The sequence below is a fragment of the Anopheles ziemanni genome, chromosome X, assembly GCF_943734765.1.
Source record: "Anopheles ziemanni chromosome X, idAnoZiCoDA_A2_x.2, whole genome shotgun sequence".
Taxonomy (NCBI): domain Eukaryota; kingdom Metazoa; phylum Arthropoda; class Insecta; order Diptera; family Culicidae; genus Anopheles; species Anopheles ziemanni.
This window is the reverse complement of record NC_080707.1, coordinates 13,709,746-13,728,529: the sequence shown is the minus strand read 5'-3', so window position 1 is coordinate 13,728,529 and position 18,784 is coordinate 13,709,746. Positions and strand designations below refer to the sequence as shown.

Genomic DNA, 18,784 nt, shown 5'->3' with positions numbered 1-18,784 from the left:
CCCTAAGCTCTATGCGAAAAAGCGGATATGTGGATCGCTCTCCAGAATAGCTGTTGAACTCCACTTCATGGGTCGTGACGCCTTATTGAGTGTTTAGTGGAACTCAGGAAAAGCCAGATGTACATTTAGTACATCTATGACATAGACGGAGCGCGTTTGTTAAGCGTGTTTGGGCTCTGAGCTGTATGTAGAAACGAAAAGCGTCTATTTCTGGTACGACTGCTGAAGCTGACGGTTCATTGTTTACGGGATCGCAGAAATAGATGCTTATATCCTACAGGTTCATACTGCAATCAAAGAATTATATTCTGCCCAGAGCGATCTCTACAACTGTTAAACTTCATCGGTTATCGCGCCTCACTGAATATTCGGTGGAGCCTAGGAACAAGGCAGATGTTTGTTTAGTACATTTAAACGCAGTACGTTTGTCATTCAGTTTGTCGAGCTCGTTTAGGATCTGAATTCCTAAATACTGGAAAAAAAGCGTCTATGCCTTAGAAGACCTTAATGCAATCCACACATTGACTGCCAATGACTCATTTCGGAACATGTCACGAAACTCCTCGGCTATAGAAGATGTTAAACATTAGCCTTGGGAAAACTTCTTAGAAGTTGTTTTATAAACAAATTTTATCAAAATTTGTTGTACTAAAAAATATTTTCTTTGTTGAGAGTACACCAAAAGAACTCTTGACCATGTTTTCCACTCTTCTATCGTCAGGAGGAAGGTATTCTGAGGTCCGTAGTCATTTGAGATGGACTACCCGGAGTTAAATGTACATGCTCTAAGACTTACGACTATACCAGCATCGGTATAGCGGGGAAAGGAGGACTTACCCGTGCGACGACTCACTGCAGGCGGCTGAACTATCTACTCTATAGTGGCGGTCGGCCTCGGTCTCGGACATGCGGATGTCCTCCGAGCCGCTCGGGCTCATGTGGCGCGACGAGTGGTGCTCCAGCTGCCGGATCAGGTCCTCCAGGTTCCGGATGCGCAGCGGCCCCACCGACGGCGTGTCGTCCTCGTCGCCCAGCAGCCCCTGCTGCTGCTGCTGCTGCTGCTGCTGCTGTTGCTGCAGGAGGCCGGCGTGCTGCTGCTGCTGCTGCTGCTGTCGGTGGTGATGCAGCAGCGTAGCCGTCTGGCCGGCGTCACTCAGCACGTGCGGCTGCGGCTCGCACACATTCTCCCGCGAGCCGGTCCGCGAGCTGACGGAGCGCTTGTAGTCGCGCGGATCCTGCGGGTGCACGCTGGCGGCGCTGATCTGCGCCCCGGTAACGCACTCCGCCAGCGTCTTGCGCAGCAGCTCCTCGCTGATGCTGCCGGACGGGGTGTTGGCGCTGCTGCGCTGTGCCTGCGCCGCCGACCGCAGCGCCTCCAGGATGTCCTCGTGGTAGCCGTTGAGGCTCTTCATCGTCCGCTCGACGTCCGACACGGTGCCGAGCACGCCGCCCCCGACGCCGATCCCGACCCCACCGACGCCACCTCCGCCGACGCCCCCGCCCAGCACGCCGCCGATGACGCCCGGGCCTCCGAGACCGCCCGGGCCGCCCACGCCACCGACGCCACCGCCGACGCCGCCGACGCCGCCACCGCCACCGACACCGCCGACTCCGACGACCACCTGGCCACCTGATGAAGGAATAGTGGATTCTTGCTGAGCTATCAATTCGAGATTATCGGAGTGCGCGTCATCGTTCGCCGCCGCCGCCGCCGCCGTCGCGCTCCACTTGTCTTTCGGCCCGTCGCCCAGCACCAGCCCGAAGCCGTGCTTCTTCAGGATGCCCTTTTCCGGCATCTGCTTGCCCGACAGACTGTTCGGCGGCAGGTCGATGAACGAGACCGTCTCTTCCTCGCCTGCATGTTCCGCGCGGCCCCACATTCAGGTTTCGATTCCGATTCCGGTTGCAATTTCGCAAGCGATTCGTTTATCGTGGTTTCGAGGTTTAGTGTGTGTGTATGTGTGTGTGTGTGTGTGTGTGTGTTTGTGTCATTACCGGTAATGTTGTTGTTGCACGATGTAGGAGGGAGTGGTGGGCGGTGGGAGGCGCGGCCGCGACGAGCACAAGAGTTTGTCCAGTGTGTGTGTGTGTGAGTATGTGTGGATATATGCGAGTGTGTATGTGTGTTTGTGTTCAGATTGCAGTTGACAATTCGGTCGTTTGAATTTCCGTTTTGTTTATTCGTTTGTTTTTGGTTTTTTTTTTACCATTATTTCGATTATTAATTGTGGTTTCGAAATGGGTTTTTTTGTTGTCGTTGTCGTTTAATTTTTGTTTGTTTTCGGTACGTTTCGGTTACGAATGGTAGAGAGAGAGAGAGAGACAGAAGAGACAGAAAGAAAGAAAGAAAGAAGAAAGAAAGAAGAAGACACCGGACACGGCGGTACGAGTTTCAGATCAAACGGTAGCACAAACTGAGGGGAGTTGCTGTATGCTGCTCTCGATATACTGTACATAGTGGCTGTGTGTGTGTGTGTGTGTGTGTGAGTGTTTGTATGTGTTTGTGTGTGTGCGATAGATTTGGGGATGCTTGATGAGTGATGGGGTGGGGGTTCGTGCTACAGGATTCTTTGTCGTTTTAGCCTCCTGTTCGTAACGAATTTTCAGCTCGAGCTAAGTTTCAACACGAGTCTTCAAAATTAAAAGTGAGTAAACCCTGTCCAGTTGTTATAAGACCACCTGGATTTCCGTAATTTCCCATAAAAATATTGAAAAGTTTGCTCGCTCTCGATAATCTTTAGGTAATACACTGCAAAAATGGCTTAAACAAATACACAAATTGATGAAACATCGTATACCAAAAGTAAAGTAAAGTTTTGTAAAGTAAGTTTTAGTTACTTGTAGTGATTTTTAGTACATTAAAACTCTTTGTAGTAAAATCGTGATTTTGATGGAAGGAAAATTACAAATGGAGCTGCTAAAAGCATAAATTTTGTCATTTTGAGCGAGAAATGTCGAAGCCCGAGAGAAAATTTAGTAGAGCCGGTACAAACTGTAAATATATTTTATAAAATATTCTATTTGTCCCAACTTAAACTTTCACTTAAATTGCTTTAAATCTTTAAAAGGAATGTATAAGACAAGAGTTGGACGATTTTTGAGTAATGATCTCACAATTGTAATTTGAAAGTCCTTATATAAATTCAATAAAAATGAATGAGGATTCACAACGAACAAACTATCTTACTAAGTTTATTTTATTTTAAATTAGTTTTTGATACCTAAAATGTTTATATGGGATGTTTCTACAGTTTGGGTTTGTATAGTTTGAATCCAAAAGAAGCTTTGCGTCACATTCATGCATGACGTATGCTGCTGTTATTAAGTTTTTACTCTCGAATTGGCCATTATATTATCTCAGATGATCAGCAGAGAGTACATTGATATAATAAACTTGTGTTTGATATCATTTATTAAACACATTTTGAATAGAACACTTGCGTTCTACCTGCTATTTTATAACATGACACCAAGTTAACCCTTGAATAATTTAAGGAATAATCTGAATTGGTTGGAAATTCAAAATAAGTTAGCTGTGTTATTAAAAGGACACGTTTAACAAGCTTAAAATCATCTTTGCTAGTTAACTCCAATCAACGAGCTTTTCAGATCATTAACCGGTTTGAAAAGGAAATTGATATTTATCAAACTATTAAAAAAAACACATTAGTTGGGGTTAACACCTTTTAAACCCGATTGTGTTTAAGTAATCTTATAGCAATGGAACAATCGTTTTATAATATTATTTTTGATAGTTGTTGTATAATTTCTGTGTTTGTTTAAGGAAATTTAGCATGTTTTGGCCAAACAAATTACCAAGAGTGAGCTAATTTACGTAAATATTCAGAAAACTGAGGTAGTCTTACAGCAACTGAACAGAGCGTATTTGTCCGTGCTGTGAGTGTGTGTTGGTGTGTTTGTCTGTTGGTGTGCGTCTATGTATCAGTGCATTTGATCGTTTTATCCAATCTATCTATGGTTGGGGTTTTTGAAAGTTGCTCTCGGTTGTACTTATTATTTAAAAAACAGAAAACTGTTTACTCGGGAAAAACTCTGCTGATTTTGTTATGCCCTGCTCTCTTATGCCTTCTCTTTCCCTTTTTATCTTTCTCAGTAGCGAGCGTAGGTGTTCGATTGAGTTGTGGGAAGGTTAGTGGGCTCTCATACTTTGTTTTGAATCCGAAGCAACATACGTTATAGAAAGCTATGTAAAGAACTGATGAGATAATATAGTGAACGAGTGTAAAGAACTCTAAATGGCTGTTGATGGGATTTTGCAGCTGCGTGGCTCTTTCGTCAGAACAAATTGAACGCCATACACCCAACGCTATTTGAAAAGTTATTATTTGCTGGCCCTATATTTTTTCCAGCAAAAGGGAAAACAAAGCTGGCGAGTTTGGGAAGGGGGGGTGGGAATGTCGGTTGCTGACCGAACCATTTTGACCCGCCGCTTCCCCGGCAAGCGTTCGAGCCGAGTTTTCGTAGTCATTATTTTTCTATGCTCGTCAATCAGTGGGCAGGAAAATAGTTCGCTCGCAGCATTATTACACCCGCACCAATCCTTTCGCCTCCCCCCTGCCCCGGCCGTCCTATCCTTGCATTTTCCGATTCCGGTATGACGTGCTCTTTCGCAGTCGCAATCTGCCACACAGGCTGTAAGCGCTCGGTCCGGCTCAATTTAACGGCGGTGGATTAGCGTTGACTTAAGCAATTACTTTTCTGCTGGTCTGGCAGCTCAGCCATCGGTATCGGCGGGCGATGGAGAGGGGGGTGAGGGGGCTGATGAAATTCTAGACAGTTTCTCCCAACCCCAACACCGAGATCGAGCCTTCGTTCCGGTACAAATCAACCCAGATGGACACGACCGGGAGGAAAAACATGAAAAATAACAATTTGCACACGTGGCAGGAAATCGGTTGTACCAATGTGTATGAGTGAGTGCGTGCGTATGAGCTTGTTCACATACACACTCCATTCCATCTTTGACCGATTCGCATGGACGATTGTGAAACGGATTGAGACTTCGACTCCGGGATGTTTTGTTTTCGGTTCATTGCGAACAACTTCATTCCCTCTCGCTGCTGAATTCTTCCACATCAGTTAACACTGTATGAAATGGCTAGGGTTGTGTTGTAAGCCGATGAAGGAAACTGATGTTTGAGTTATATTTTTGTGGTTAAAAAATACTGCAATGATGAATTATGTTTGATCAAATATTTTAGTACAATTGAGTAACGCAATTTAAAGTACGTTTCTGGTACTTGGAACTGAACGTTGAATTCATTTTTGTGATCCAATAGTTAAAAATACATTTGTAACTGCTACGTCGCAGACGTCTTTAGTGGTACAGAAGAGAAAAGGGGCGTTATTTTTTTAAGTTAAAATTTTTTGGAATTGACTTGACATGAGCTCGACATTAAAAAAAAAAAAAGAAAAAACACGAGCCTAACTGTCACCATAGCAGATTTCCTCTACCTAGACTTGGGCTTGTGTAGAAGAAGCTGCCTATTTCAAAATAAAATTTCAACCATTTTCCGGCAGCCTGTAGATATTGTTCTGATAGGCCACCAGGCGCCTCCATCACCTACTTTGACATTACATTTGCTCGAGATACAGTCTCAGCTGAGTGAGTGAGAGAATCTGGCGAGTCATGTGTAATATCAATAAATTTAAAAAAATTCTTTAGTGTTTGAAAGGTATTTTTAAGTTGTTCTAAATTGTTCTAAATAATAAGGCGTCTCCATCGTACAACAGATAAGAACGCAACGATATTCCAAAAAAATAATTAAAACCGTAAAATAACGCAACACAACCTTTGACGTGTACTTCGCTACTCGAGCTTTTTTTTCTGTACCTGGCGGTGCTTGTTTTGTTGCTTTCTGTCGAAGATGAGGTCTTGTAAACCTTTTTCTTATGCTTATGCCCTTCACTCTTGTGGTTGGATAGAGGGGAATGGTGAGGGAGATGGCTTGTCTAGATGGGTTGAGCTTTGAGTGAGTGGAAATCTCGTATCTGATTTTGGCTAGCGTTTTCTGAGAGCTTGGAGCAGCTCGTGCGTGCGTGCGTGCGTGTACTCACCGGAATGGGTCGGGTCGTCCTCGCTCACTGATCCGGTCATCCTACGTATGGCCTTGTGGTCTCTGCAATTCGCGGTCCGAGGGGTGGGGGGGTTGGAGGGGTGGTAGATCCCAGCGTTGATCCAGACCGGTCCAGTCGTTGTCAGGCCAGGTTGATCCGTGTTGGTCGTTGGTCCGAAGGTCCATGCGATTGTTGTCCATGGCGATGTTCCGGCATTACGTGAACGAGAAACAAAACCAGGAAGAGGGAAAATTTCGAGGACGAGAGAGAAAGAGAGAGAGAGAGAGAGAGAGAGAAGGAGAAGGAAAGAGAGAACGAGAAAGAGAATGTGTGCGAAGAGCAGAAAATGGCGAATGTTAGTTCTATTCGCTGCAGTGAATCGTCGACAGGGTATAAAGGCGTACGTTTTCTACGAAAATCGGGAAAAATTCGGGAAGAAAAAGGAGGGCGTTGAACAGGGTGCGTAGAAACATTTCAATTCAAATGCTTCTGATGAATATTTGTGTTGCATATGAATATACATAGAGGCAGTAATAGATACAGAAATAGATAGATAATGAAAGAGAAAGAGAGAGATAGAGAGTGAGAGAGAGAAAAATAGCGAGATAGAAAGATAGCGTGAGAAAATGAAACAGAGAGCGACAGATAGAGATAGGTAGAAAGAAAGTGAAAGACAGTGTAAGTGAAGAAGAGAAAAAGAGAAAGAGATAGATAGATAGAGAGAGAGAGAGAGAGAAAGCTAAAAGGAACTGTAAGTAAGGAGCTAGTTTAAACGAAAACAAACAAACAATTCATAGAATATGAAAAAAAGGAAAACAAGAAACTAAACGTTCTTGTACACGCAGCAACGCCTATATGCTGCATGTGAAACCGAAAACAACCTAGGAGAGCACTAAATCGAAAAGTTGAACACAATTCCAATCGTAAAGCACCGAATCAAAGTATCTAAGGAATGAACGGAAAAATGAAAACAGCAGGGAGCAAAATGGCGTGATAGAGCACAGGAAGAAAACGGTAAAACGGAACGCACTAACGCTAAAATGAACGAATCGGTCCCCTAGGGATAGAGAGAAAGGAGAGCAGACGAAAGCAAACAAAACGAAACGCAAGGGTGAAAGCTAAGTCCAAAACCATTGGATTGGCAAACGGTATATTGAACGGGCAAAAGGAGGAAAAATTGGGGTAAGAATTGTTTCGCGCAGGAAAATTTGGTATCGTTTCGCATTTGTGCGCGCATCTAAAGCATTGTCGAAGAGCAAAACAAAACGATGAAGAAAAACAAACTATGCTTGCAAGACTAATGTGCTAGTCTGTGAAAGAGAAACAAAACTGAACGGAATTATTGCATTTCCCTAGCAAAAGCTTCATACGTCTTTTTCATCACCTTTCCAGATCTTTCGTGATTTTTTTGTTTTTTGTTTTTAGCTTTTAAAGTAAAACTCTATGTTCACTAGCTCAGCGTGTTCCACTTTGCTGATACACATGCAAACCGCGCAAGACATCTCCAGAACGAACCCAAACGCTAATCACTTTCGGTTTGGATGTAGTAGAATGGAAAAATAAGCATCAAAATAAGGAAACCTCGGCTTGAAACGAGTGCATTGCGAGCGAAGTCTAACAAAAAAAACCAACGTGTAAAGCAGAACAATGTTTCACTAAACTCATTCTAGGGCGCAAAGGGAATTCGTGCAAAACAATGAAAGGTAAGGGAAAGTTGGGAATGCACTGAACATAATGCGTAACGAGTCGGCTAAACGGTGTACCGATAAGGATCTTGCTATCCGTGAAACAGATGTGAGGGAACGAGTTAAGAAAAAAACGGGCCGAAAAAATAGTTCAATAGAAATGATAGAAGAAACCCGCGAACTAGCGCTAAGGGAAGCTTTTACGTAATCATTCCGCTAAGAACTGCAAACGAACGCCTCTACGCTCTGGGGGAAATTCCCACACCTTCGTGCTCTTCAGTCAAATAGGTTTCATATTGATGTTGTTTTAAACTGAACTAACAGAACTGGAAGCCAACAGCGCCATGCAAACAGCTGCCCTGAGCAGAGCCAAATGCGACTGGGAAGAGGTTTGCAAAAAAAAGGATAAGCAAGATCGCAGGATCTTCGACGCAGGAAAACTCACAACAAAATGGCGGTTTTAAGGAAATGGTTGTGGTAGCGTTGCGTTTGGGAAATGTGAACGATGTGCGAAGGTAACAATCTTCGAAGGAAAGATGTTTCTGCATATAAAGATGCATTTATAGATCACATTGACTGCCAAGCCTTTTTAGTACACTTTTTAGTACAATTTATTTTGATCAAATTTGTTTACAATATTTATTAAACCGAAGGTTTTCGAAGACTAAGCAAAGGCTTAGCTTCCCAAAGAATTATGTTTTCATGTAATTATAGTTTTTACGTTGAATTTTCATTTATTTATGGAGCAAAAACTTTTTAGAACAAATGACAGCTGGCTATAAAAAAAACCGATAGCTATGGCAGTCAACGGGACATTTACATTTTTCGATATACGCATCTGTGGAACACACTAAAACTAAAACAAAAACAAGAAAATAAAAAAAAAACGCGGAAAGAAAATGGAAAAACTAGTAGCTTCGCCTAGGGCTCTAAGCAAACTCGTATGCAAGGTTAAAACGGGCGCACACTCTAGCACACTGCAAGCCGCTTGATTTAATTCGTTCCTGTTTTCCTGCTGGTAGCAAATGCTTCCGGTTCAAATTTCTCATTCCATTCGTTTGTGTGTGTGTGAGGATGTGACTATGTGCGTATGTGTGTGTATGTGTGTCTTTCGTTCGGCTTTAGTGATGGGCTTTAGTACATCGCAATGAGGCGTTGCTGTGGAAAAATGGTCGGATGAGGAGGGGGAGGGATCATCTTATCAGAGCTTAAGGAAAACTTTTCCGACACATTTGGAGCGGCACCGGTCGGAGCTTTCGCCACATGGGTTCACAGCTTAAGCCCCGTGCGTCGACGACCACGAAACCCGGCAAAAACAATAGCAAGAGGATCGCAATAAAACAATCTTCACTACCTGGTTATGTTCGGCAACTTTGTGTCATCTGTCATCCACGGTATCAGGGGGGGGGGGGGGGGGGGGGGGGGGTTCCATTGTTTGCAAGATGGAACCGAACCGTGCCGATTGCGGTTGAATAAGCTCGAGCGTTATGCATGTGTGGGAACGGCAACAGGGATGCCTGGTACCGCCGGATGACAAATGATGCTCGGTGCCTCATTCCGGCTGGAGGGAATGATTAATAGTCGAACTTGCCGGCCGGCCGAGCACTATCAAATTAAGTGTCCTCGCTCTTCGGACGGGGACAACCATAAGGGCTACGGGGAGGAAAACCAAAAACAAAGGAAAGTAAAAGCCGAAAGCACTATACCTAATGGCAATAAAAGTAGCGCACCTAAACATCGAAGTTCGCTTCTGGTTTCCCCTGCGTGTTCTATTTCATTTAACTCAATTAACTTCGCAAATTGAAGGGGTGAGCCATGAGACGGGGGGCGAGAATAAGAAGCTTTAGAAACTAAGCGAGAAGAAGTATCCGCTCCATTGTGGCTAATTATGGTGACTTGCTATAAAATTGAAGATCTAGCTCTAATGAAATAACTAAGCCGAACGGTATCCAACGGGTGACAGTTGTGTTTGTTGTTTGTGTGTATGTGTAGTGGCGACTGTGTGTGCTCGTATGCAACTGATAGTCGTTTGTGATGGATGATAGTATACACACACATATACGCGGCTCAAAAGAGAATGACACGCGAGTTAAAAAGGGAAAAAAACCCGACGGGAACCGCATTTTCCGCATTTTTTGACGGAAGAAGATCGCCAAAAATGGGCTCGAGCACCCACTTCTGTATGGGGTTTTTCGCGTAAAACTCTCGGTGGTTTTGTACTGAACTGAAAACTGGGAAAGAGAAGGAGGATAGCAAAGAACGGAGAGGCAGAACACAGGTATCGATGGAAGATCGAAATATAAAACGATGAGAGGAAAACAAAAACAAGAAGCAACCATGCCCCACCACCCCACATGGGTGAGCGGTGGGCGGTGGGTGGTTTAAGCAGCTGGTGGTGAGTGGGAGTGGGAAACCGGGAAGGGTTGTGGTTTTGTTTTGGGTTTTCGCATTTTTCGTTGGCTTGGTATTGTTTTACGAGGGGGTTGGGGGTTGGTGGGTGGTGTGAGAGGGTTGTTTCTCGGTTGTTGGCCACACGACACACAAAAGTAGAAGTCCTGCCGGCGCGCCAGGATTGAACCGATCGCGTGCCGAATTACCAGAATTGTGGGGAAGAATATTGGAGAGCTTGACGTTTGTTTGTTTATGTTTTTTTTTTTTTGGTTCCGGTCCGGTTCCCCTCGCCCTGCGCGGGCTGCGAGCGGTGCGGGTGGCCGTGATATGGTGCGGATGGTGGATGCACCCTCGTCACCCCAAGATGGCGGACAAGATGGCCGCCCATCATCGCCTCGGGCCCCCTGGGCAGGGCGGCGGAGAACCGGGAACCCGGGTTTTCGATGCGTACCTCGAGGGGTTGGGCGCGTTCGCGTTCGCACTTACCTGAACTGGGTCGTCTGGTTGCCGAACATCATCTTGTTCGAGCCCTCCAGCGAAATGTCGTCCTGCGAGTGATGGTTTGCGGTCGCGGCGCCACCGACGTACTTCGCCATCGGTTTCTTCACGTACGGTGGGTCGTACTTAAGGCGTGTGGTTTTCTTTCTGCGCCCGGTTTTCGAATTGGTGTCGGTATTTGTTTATTTGTTTAGGTGTGTGTGTGTGTGTATGTGTGTGTTTTGTTTTTTTTTCATCCCACCCGCGCCCCACATAATTACACACGCACACAGCGGTCGAGTTTTTGATCGCGGATCGCGTTTTGTTTACGTTCCGTTTTGTTTGACGTTTGGTTGTTTGGTTGTTTGTTTTGTTTTTGCAGGTTCGATGCCGAGCCGGGTGAAGGCCAAGACCCGACGAGAAGGCGGGAGGACGCGATGTTGATGGTGATGCGGATGGTGATGGTGGATTCGAAGATGACGAGATGGCATTGTTTTGTGAAGGCGATGATGGCGCGCGCACGCACACCGAGTTGTTGTGTTGCGTTGTGTATTGGGGGTGTTGTGATGGTATTTGTTGTTTACGTGAAAAGTGTGGGTAACGTTGGGAATTGAACGAATCAAAAATCGAGAATAAACAAATCAAAATACAACCAGGATCGACCCGATCGCCGATTGGTTGTTTGTTGTGTTTATGTTTTGCGAATGTGAACGTTACCCGTTTAAGGGAAAAATGTAGTGTATGTATGGAATGTTTTCGTGTATTTTGTTTGTAGCCAAATTCGCAGGACAGATTTGTATCCCAACGTTGGCGGGTTTTTTTGTTTTTTTTTTGTTTTTCGCATCCGTACAACGACGGAGGTGATTATGGGGTGGAAGGAAATTCGAGAAGGTGTTTTGGAGAAAGAGAGAAGAAGCACAAAATCACAAATCAGTTTTGAACCTGGTAGCGGTAGTGTTTTTTAGCATTCGTTTTTTTTTTGGTTATGCTAATGGTATGAGATGAGGGTGAACTATTACTTTTTTTTTCATTATATATTATTGATAACTTTTTATCGTGGGAGGAATAAGGGAACGATTTGACAAATCGGGTGGTTGGGAAATAGGGGAAATCAGAGGTGCTGGTTTTAGAGAGAGAGAGAGAGGAGGTGGAAAAGAGTGATTTGGGGAGGGGATTGCAATAAACGGGCCGTTAGCGGGGGAGTACGGTGGAAAGCGAGAAGGGATAGCGGGGTTCAACATAGGCAGGTTAGGTTGCGTAAGAAGGGTAAGTATATGAGTCAAGAAAAAAACGGGGAAAAGTTGGTGAACAAGAAGGATTCTAGGCTGGTTGCGAAAAGTACTACGAAAAGACGAAGTGAACGAAGCACATAATGATGCGGAAAACTCATATACTTCTACGGGAAAGCAGTAGCTAGAAGCGATGATACGAAGTGTACCAGTTAGGTTGAAACAATTTCCCTTCGATTGAAAACAGAGGATAATGCAGAGGAGGAAACTGAGTCGCAGTCAAATGTTATGAAGAGAGCGATGTGTTGTGCTTGTTTTTCCTGCATTCATCTTTACGGTTAGAGGTCTTGGTTGTGAAGGGAAAATCGCAGGCAACATAAGAGTTAACAAATAATTAGGATTGGGGAGGGTGAAAATTAAACCGTTAAAAATGGTTTGCCTGGGAAACTCTATGAAAAATAATCGTCCAACGGCTGTGGCCTGCTGTCTTTCGATGTTTGGTATCGAATGTTTTGTTTTCTCCGCAGCATCGATTCCAGTTCTTCATTATTCCGATGATTAATGTGCTTTGTTAGTGTTCATTTTTATTTCGCTAGTTCGGTCAATTGTACCGTTTAATTCGAGTTTCCGGGTGTGCGAAAACCAAGACTCGGAACACAAGAAAACGGGGAGATTAACACACAGCAGTTTACACCGTGTTACACGCGTTACTAGTTGGAAGCTTTGGCACATGCATTCAATCGTACACAACACTCGCCGCATATATTTACTTCTATGATAAGAATTATTTGAGAGAAGCTCGACACATGCACATGCAATCGATTACTTAACGAAAACCAAGTTAAATATATCATAAAACGCATACATAAGCGTTCAAGTAACGTCATATGAAGGAGAAATTATTCAAAGAAGCGAACATGCAGGCGAGAAAAGAACGACAGTGAATCAGCATCCATGCAAAAGGAAACCATGCCATGCTGAAATGAAAAGTTTGTTGTTGCAGTTTTATAAATAAAAAAGTATATAAATAGTAGTCAGTTAAACACAAACCAAAGCTAAAACCGAAGCATGCGAGGTAAAACACTAGTAATACAATAGTTTTATCCGTTTCAAGCATCCTCCCGGGTGTCCGAGAGGGCCGTCGCTTGGAAGGTGTTAGTTAGTAAACAGTAGTAGTAGCAGTGGTAGTAGTATAAGTAGAGGTTGTAATGGCAGTACGAGCAACGTTTTAACTGGTCGATATTTACAGAGCAGCACATCCGTTTATGGAGGCGCCTTTGAAGATAAACTCGTCAAAACGATAAAACTGAAAAAAAACAAACTAAACAAAAAGAAAACAAAGGCAAAACATATTAGAAAGACAAAATTGCCCTGCACCTATAGCGAGCAAAGATTGAATATTGATATTTTCATTGCCTGATGAGATCTATTTATTTATATTTTAGAAATGGTTTTGGACAACGTCATCAAGGAATCTATGGCTCAAAGACAATTTAAAAATAAAACACAACGAAATAGAAACTATCAAATCTGGTAAAAATATAGTGCAATTAATCATCAATTATCATCTTATCTAAACAAAAGCAATTTCCATAAAAGCAAAACATTAAAAGAAACTAAAATAAAAGTAAGATGAAATACAAATCACAGTTATCACAGAATAGCGTTAATTGTGTAAGGTCAGAACAGCAAGAGTTAGAAGATAAATGTATAACAAGTACATAATCGGATCAAGATTCGACATTCGAACTCGACTCATGATTGAACTGAAAATCAGAGAGTTGGTAAAATCAGATTAGACATTTCGATTGTGTAATCTCGTGGTATAGATGGTTGAGAGTTGTTTTTTTTGGGAAACAATCGGAGGAAGGTCAGAACGGGGCAAAGAGAGAGAGAGAGCATTTAAGTGAGAGATAGAGAGAGTAAGAGAGAGAGAGAGAGAGAGAGAGAGAGAGAGAGAGAGAGAGTTAAAGGGAGAGACCAAGAGCCAGAGACAGAGAAAGAGAGAGAGAAAGAGAGAGAGAGAGAGAGAGAGAGAGAGAGAAAGAGAGAGAGAGACAGAGAGTGATAAAGGATGAGGAAGAAAGGTAGGAAAGGAGAAGGAAAAATGGAAAAGGGAAAAGGATCTAACCTTTAAGTGAAGGTGGATAGAGGAAAAAACCGAGAGAAAGAGAGATAGAAAGAGAGAGATTGAGTGAGAGAGAGAGAGAGAGAGAGAGAGAGAGAGAGAGCGAGAGAGATTTATAGAGACAGACAATAGATAGAAGCGTAAGGGTGATGGAAGGGTTGGGAGGCAGAAGTGGACTTTCGTATCTGTTGCAATGTAGTGTATCTTGTGAAGACTGTTCTGTGTGAGCAAGGCACGTTATCATCGGGCGAGGTAAGACGCAAACAAGAAGCTCGTTTAGGTAAGTTTAATCTCAAATGTGTTTAAAATCACATCAAGCTGATACACACAGATACGTAATCAAATGAAAAGAAAACCAAAAATAACGAAGTAAAACACCTAGGAAGACCGCGAATGCTAACTCAAAACACAGCAGAAACGAACGAAAGCAAAATGGGAACGCGCGTCGCTCACAACCACTTTGGGGTGGGGGAGGTGTTGGCAGGTAATGGTCTTAACAGCCATGGTTAAGATGGTTCGCTTTCGGGAAAGCCGGGCGGCGTGGTAAGGGGTGTAGAGAGGGGAGTAAGTGGGGTTCGAGGTTTTCGAGGTAGTGGTTGCTTGGCGGGTTCAGTGTAAGCGGGAAAAAGCAGAATTTTTGGCATGAATTGTTTAGGAGCAACATTCAAACCCGTCACGGAAACTGGTGATACTTTTTGTAACGTTCGTAGTTTTCGCGCGGCACAGTTTGAAGAAAGAGTAGTGGTAGTAGTAGTATTAGTAGTAGTGGTGGTGGTTGGTGGTGGTGGTGGTGGCGGTAGAAGTGGTAGTATTAGTGGTGGCAAAGGGCGTTGGCAGAGGTTGTGGAGAGGTATCGGGTCAGATAATCTGGTTGAATGGCAATGGGTTGGTGGAATTGGTAGTTGTTTATAGTAGTAGTAGTAGTATTAGTAGTATATTCAGTTGAAGTATTGATGTTGGTAAGGAGGGGACAGTGGTGGTGGTAGAAGCATCGTTACGGACAGTGGGTTAGTAGTCGAGAAGTGGTAGAAAAGAAAGGTTCAGTTCAGATTCGAGGGACAGATTGTTCAGTTCACGAAGAGCAGGGAGCCGAGAGTAGTAGTGGTAATTTAGTAGTTTCAGTAGTTGTATCAGTGGCGGTAGTAGTTTAGTAGCAGTAGTGGTGGTGGTGGTGGTGGTGGTATTAGTTATAGCAGTAGTAGTAAGTAAAGTAGTATTAGTAGTAATGGCAGTAGTAGTAGTTAGTAGTAGTAGTAGTAGTAGTAGCAGTAGAAGTAATTTTTTTGTGATAAAAATGAAAAGAATGAACAAAAACGGAAAAAAGTCACTAACCTTAGGCACAAGGAGAAGTTATTATGTACTACAACTGACCTGTAGCACAAAGCCATCAGAGCAAACGTTATAAAAACACCCCCAACAACCGACATTAAAACACCGACTAGAAACACTGTGTTTGAGCCGTGATAGTTGGCTGTAGTTGGTCGAACCGAGCGTTTTCGAAGGTGAGGTTTCAGGTTTTGTTTTCGATTTTAGATTGTTTTGTTATTGGGTTTGGTTTGGTTGTTTTGTTCATCGTTTTTTTGTTTTGTTAGACGGTTTGCGCCGTCATAGCGATACATTCATACACACGAACGCACAGTCACAGGTATTCAGTTTTTAGAATGTGTATGTGTGTGAGTGTTTGTGTGAGAGAGAGATACAGAGAGAGAAAAAGGAAAAGAGTGGCCGAAGTATATAAAATGCATCAGTCAGTTATATACATCGAGATGTTTGTTGGTCAGCCATTTGCAGCACGATAACATTTAGATAGCATTGTTTGTTGTTCGTTTTGATAACGTTTTGTTTTAGTGGTTTAAACACGCGATTCGTTTACAGCAACGTCACGGCAGGTAACACAGGGTTCAGCGTAGGACGAGTGTTTGTTTTTCGTGCGTTTAGCCGTTGACGTCGAGCGCAACGATGACGTTGGTACATTTGCATTTTACATTGTAGACAGATTGTTCGGTTGCGTAGTTGGGTTTTAGTTTTTGCAGTTTCGTTTAACACATATACGGTTGGTCGGTTGGTTTAGTAGAACGTTCCCATTCCGACACGGGTGTGTGCGTGTGGTTTCGAACGAACGAACGCAGTTTCGAGTTGTTTCGTGTCGGTTCGTTATTATTGGTTTTTGTTTTCGTTTTTTTTTTGGTACGGTTTTAGTACATTTGGTTGGCAAAGAAAGAAAAGAAAGAGAAGAGAAGAGTTTAGAAACGTTCATTCGGCAGTATCAGGCTGGATTGTGGGGTTGGGTTACGAAGAACGGAACGGAAAACTGAAACGGAAAGAAAACGCTAAAAATGCACTTATGATGCAGTGTGAGTTACTACAACGGAAAGCGGGCGTTTTTTTTTTTGGCATGGAAGTTTTGCGCTTTGTTTGCGTTCTGTTTTGACATCGTTTGCGTTTTGCTGCCCGTTTCCCCTTGTGGTTTTGGTATGTCAATTGGTTTGTTTTGTTTTCTGTTGTTTCGCTACAGGGAGGTTTTTTTTCTCTCTCTTCTGGTTTCTTGTTGTGAAGCAAACAAGTTTTGTTTCGCACTTGTCATGTTGACATCTACCTCGCATCGATTCATCGGTAGCGCTTTTGTTTACCCTTATTTTTATTTTTTTTTTTTGGTAAGTCACTGTTGCTCGGTGATGATTGAAATTTTGTGGAAAAAAAATGTTCGAGAGGCCAAACTTTGGTTAAAGGTGCAAATGGTAGCGAAATTACGAAATCACAACTCCAAAAGAGGTTTTACGGGTGAGTTTATGAAGCATTGAGGTAGCTCCTGCTGTTGATACTCACAGTCTACTCAAAACAATTCAATCTAACTACCCTAGATGGCGGAAACTAGAAAATAAAATTCTCTTCTCATATAAAAATACACTTTTTCGCATCAACATCCTTGCGTTGACGAGTTGAAGGACGCTTAGGGAGCTAAAAACCATGGAAACACCAGCTCTAAGGTTTCCGTTTCTTTTTCCGATTCGCATCATTACCGACTTTCATTGTAGCTCGAATTTTTCCCGTTTCCTTATGACAATGGTAATCAGTTGATTTTGGTTTACTACTGTTATTATCTTATCCTGAACGGGTTTGTTGCAGTAAAATGAAAGTGTAAGAGAGAAGCAAAACGATAGAGAGGGGAAGCGAGAACCAACAAGATGAGGTAGACAACGAGCTGACAAAAATGAGACAGAGTTTCCGGTTGATAAGGTTGAGGTCCACTACATCGGAATGGGCTTAGGGATTTCGTAATGGAAGCCCACGTTCATCAGGTAGCGCATTTCCCACATTTTTCAAGGGGTGGGTGAGGCGTTAGAAAAGCAAGCGTAAATAAATATACATACAGTGGTGGGTATTTGTACCGATCATCCGCGGAAAACCGGCAGGGTCCAGAAGCATGTCACCTGAAGGGTTGAAGAAGCTCTCAATTGTCCTTTTTTAAGCCTACTTTCACATTTCTGAAGGGTTTAAGTGAGCGAAAACGTAAACGGATGGTTCTGATGGGCTTAAATGGGATCAAAACCGGTTCCCAAACGATGACAGGTAGATAAATCGCTGTTGAAGGTTGTTGGTCGGGCAAAATGGTGGCGAAAGTATTTTATGTTCATTTTTACTAAAACGCCAAACACGATGGCGTTGAAGCTTGGTTATGTTTGCATGACTTCGCAATCGAGAGCAAATCGTACAGCGGTCCCCTAAGAAAGCTCGTCAAGCTCCTCGAATGTGCTCCTTCAAAGCTGGCTTCTCTAATACCCGGTTGGCATTTGGAATCAACTTTTCCCTTGGCATTTCGTTTCCCTTTTTTTTTTTCACCGAATCGATCGGGGATGTGCAGATAAGCACGGCAAAAGCCCGGCACTAAGCCTCCAACAAATACCGGGGCTGTTGCTTGGCATGCTAGGGCAAGGTCGGCAGCATGGAAAACTAATTTCCATCTTCGGCCACATTCTCGTTTGTGTCTCTCTCTCGCCCGAGTCGGTTTTACGAAACAAACCCGTCGGTAAACAAAACCCCCAGCACACAACAGCTCCTTTTGGAGGGGGAAAGAAGACGAAGAGAGGTAGTGGAGGAGGAGGGGAAGGTTTTTCTGCCAAGAAGAATGCAAATAGTGGCCCGACGTCTTTAGTTTCCCGAGTTTGCAAATCGCACTTGAAGGCAGGCGAAAGTGATATTGACTTACGTCTTTGGCGTTCCAGTTCTGTGGATGCTTCAAGAGGACGAAACAAGCGGCTTTAACCGGGCGGGAGGGAAAGAGATAGTAGATTATGGCGAGATGGATGGAGTAAGCGACAGCAAGAGACACATACCGAGCGCGAGGGGTAGGGAAAATCGATGGATATCGAGTGCGAACGGAAGAAAACCGTTTACTCAAGTGAATAAATACAGGTATTCACCCCCCGATTGTACATCCGAACATTACTGCTTGGAAGGGTGCCCTCCCCCCTCCCCCCTCCTGCTGCCAAGGCGTGTAGAAAAACGGTACGCCGGAAACATCTGGCGAAACCTTCCCTTCCCAGGGCAGCCGTTCGAGGGAGCTTAAAGCTGGAATCGTTCGTTAGGTTCAATCAATCTTCGTCCTGCCGTCGCCGTTTCTCAACCCCCCCCCCCCCCCACCACCGGCGAAGGGCGGCATGGTATCGCTCGAGAAGTGTTGCCCTAATAGCCCGGCCTGTTTTTCGCAAAAGGTCCGATTGATTCGCTCCAGTCGGCCGGAGAAAGCGGGTGGAGGAAAATGGAATTATTTCCCGGCGCGTAGGGCGACTTTCCAT

General features: G+C 43.9%; 1 protein-coding gene across 1 annotated transcript in view; it reads right to left on the bottom strand.

Annotated features, from left to right (window-relative positions):
• Positions 1-18,784, bottom strand: part of LOC131291103 (uncharacterized) — a 229,508-nt gene that overhangs the window by 3,135 nt on the left and 207,589 nt on the right. Inside the window, exons 17-20 of the mRNA XM_058320294.1 lie at positions 15,321-15,459; positions 10,641-10,799; positions 6,079-6,140; positions 838-1,855 (exon numbers count right to left, since the gene is read on the bottom strand). Of these exons, the coding sequence (XP_058176277.1) occupies positions 838-1,855; positions 6,079-6,140; positions 10,641-10,799; positions 15,321-15,459 (1,378 nt within the window). The remainder of the gene's footprint in view (positions 1-837; positions 1,856-6,078; positions 6,141-10,640; positions 10,800-15,320; positions 15,460-18,784) is intronic.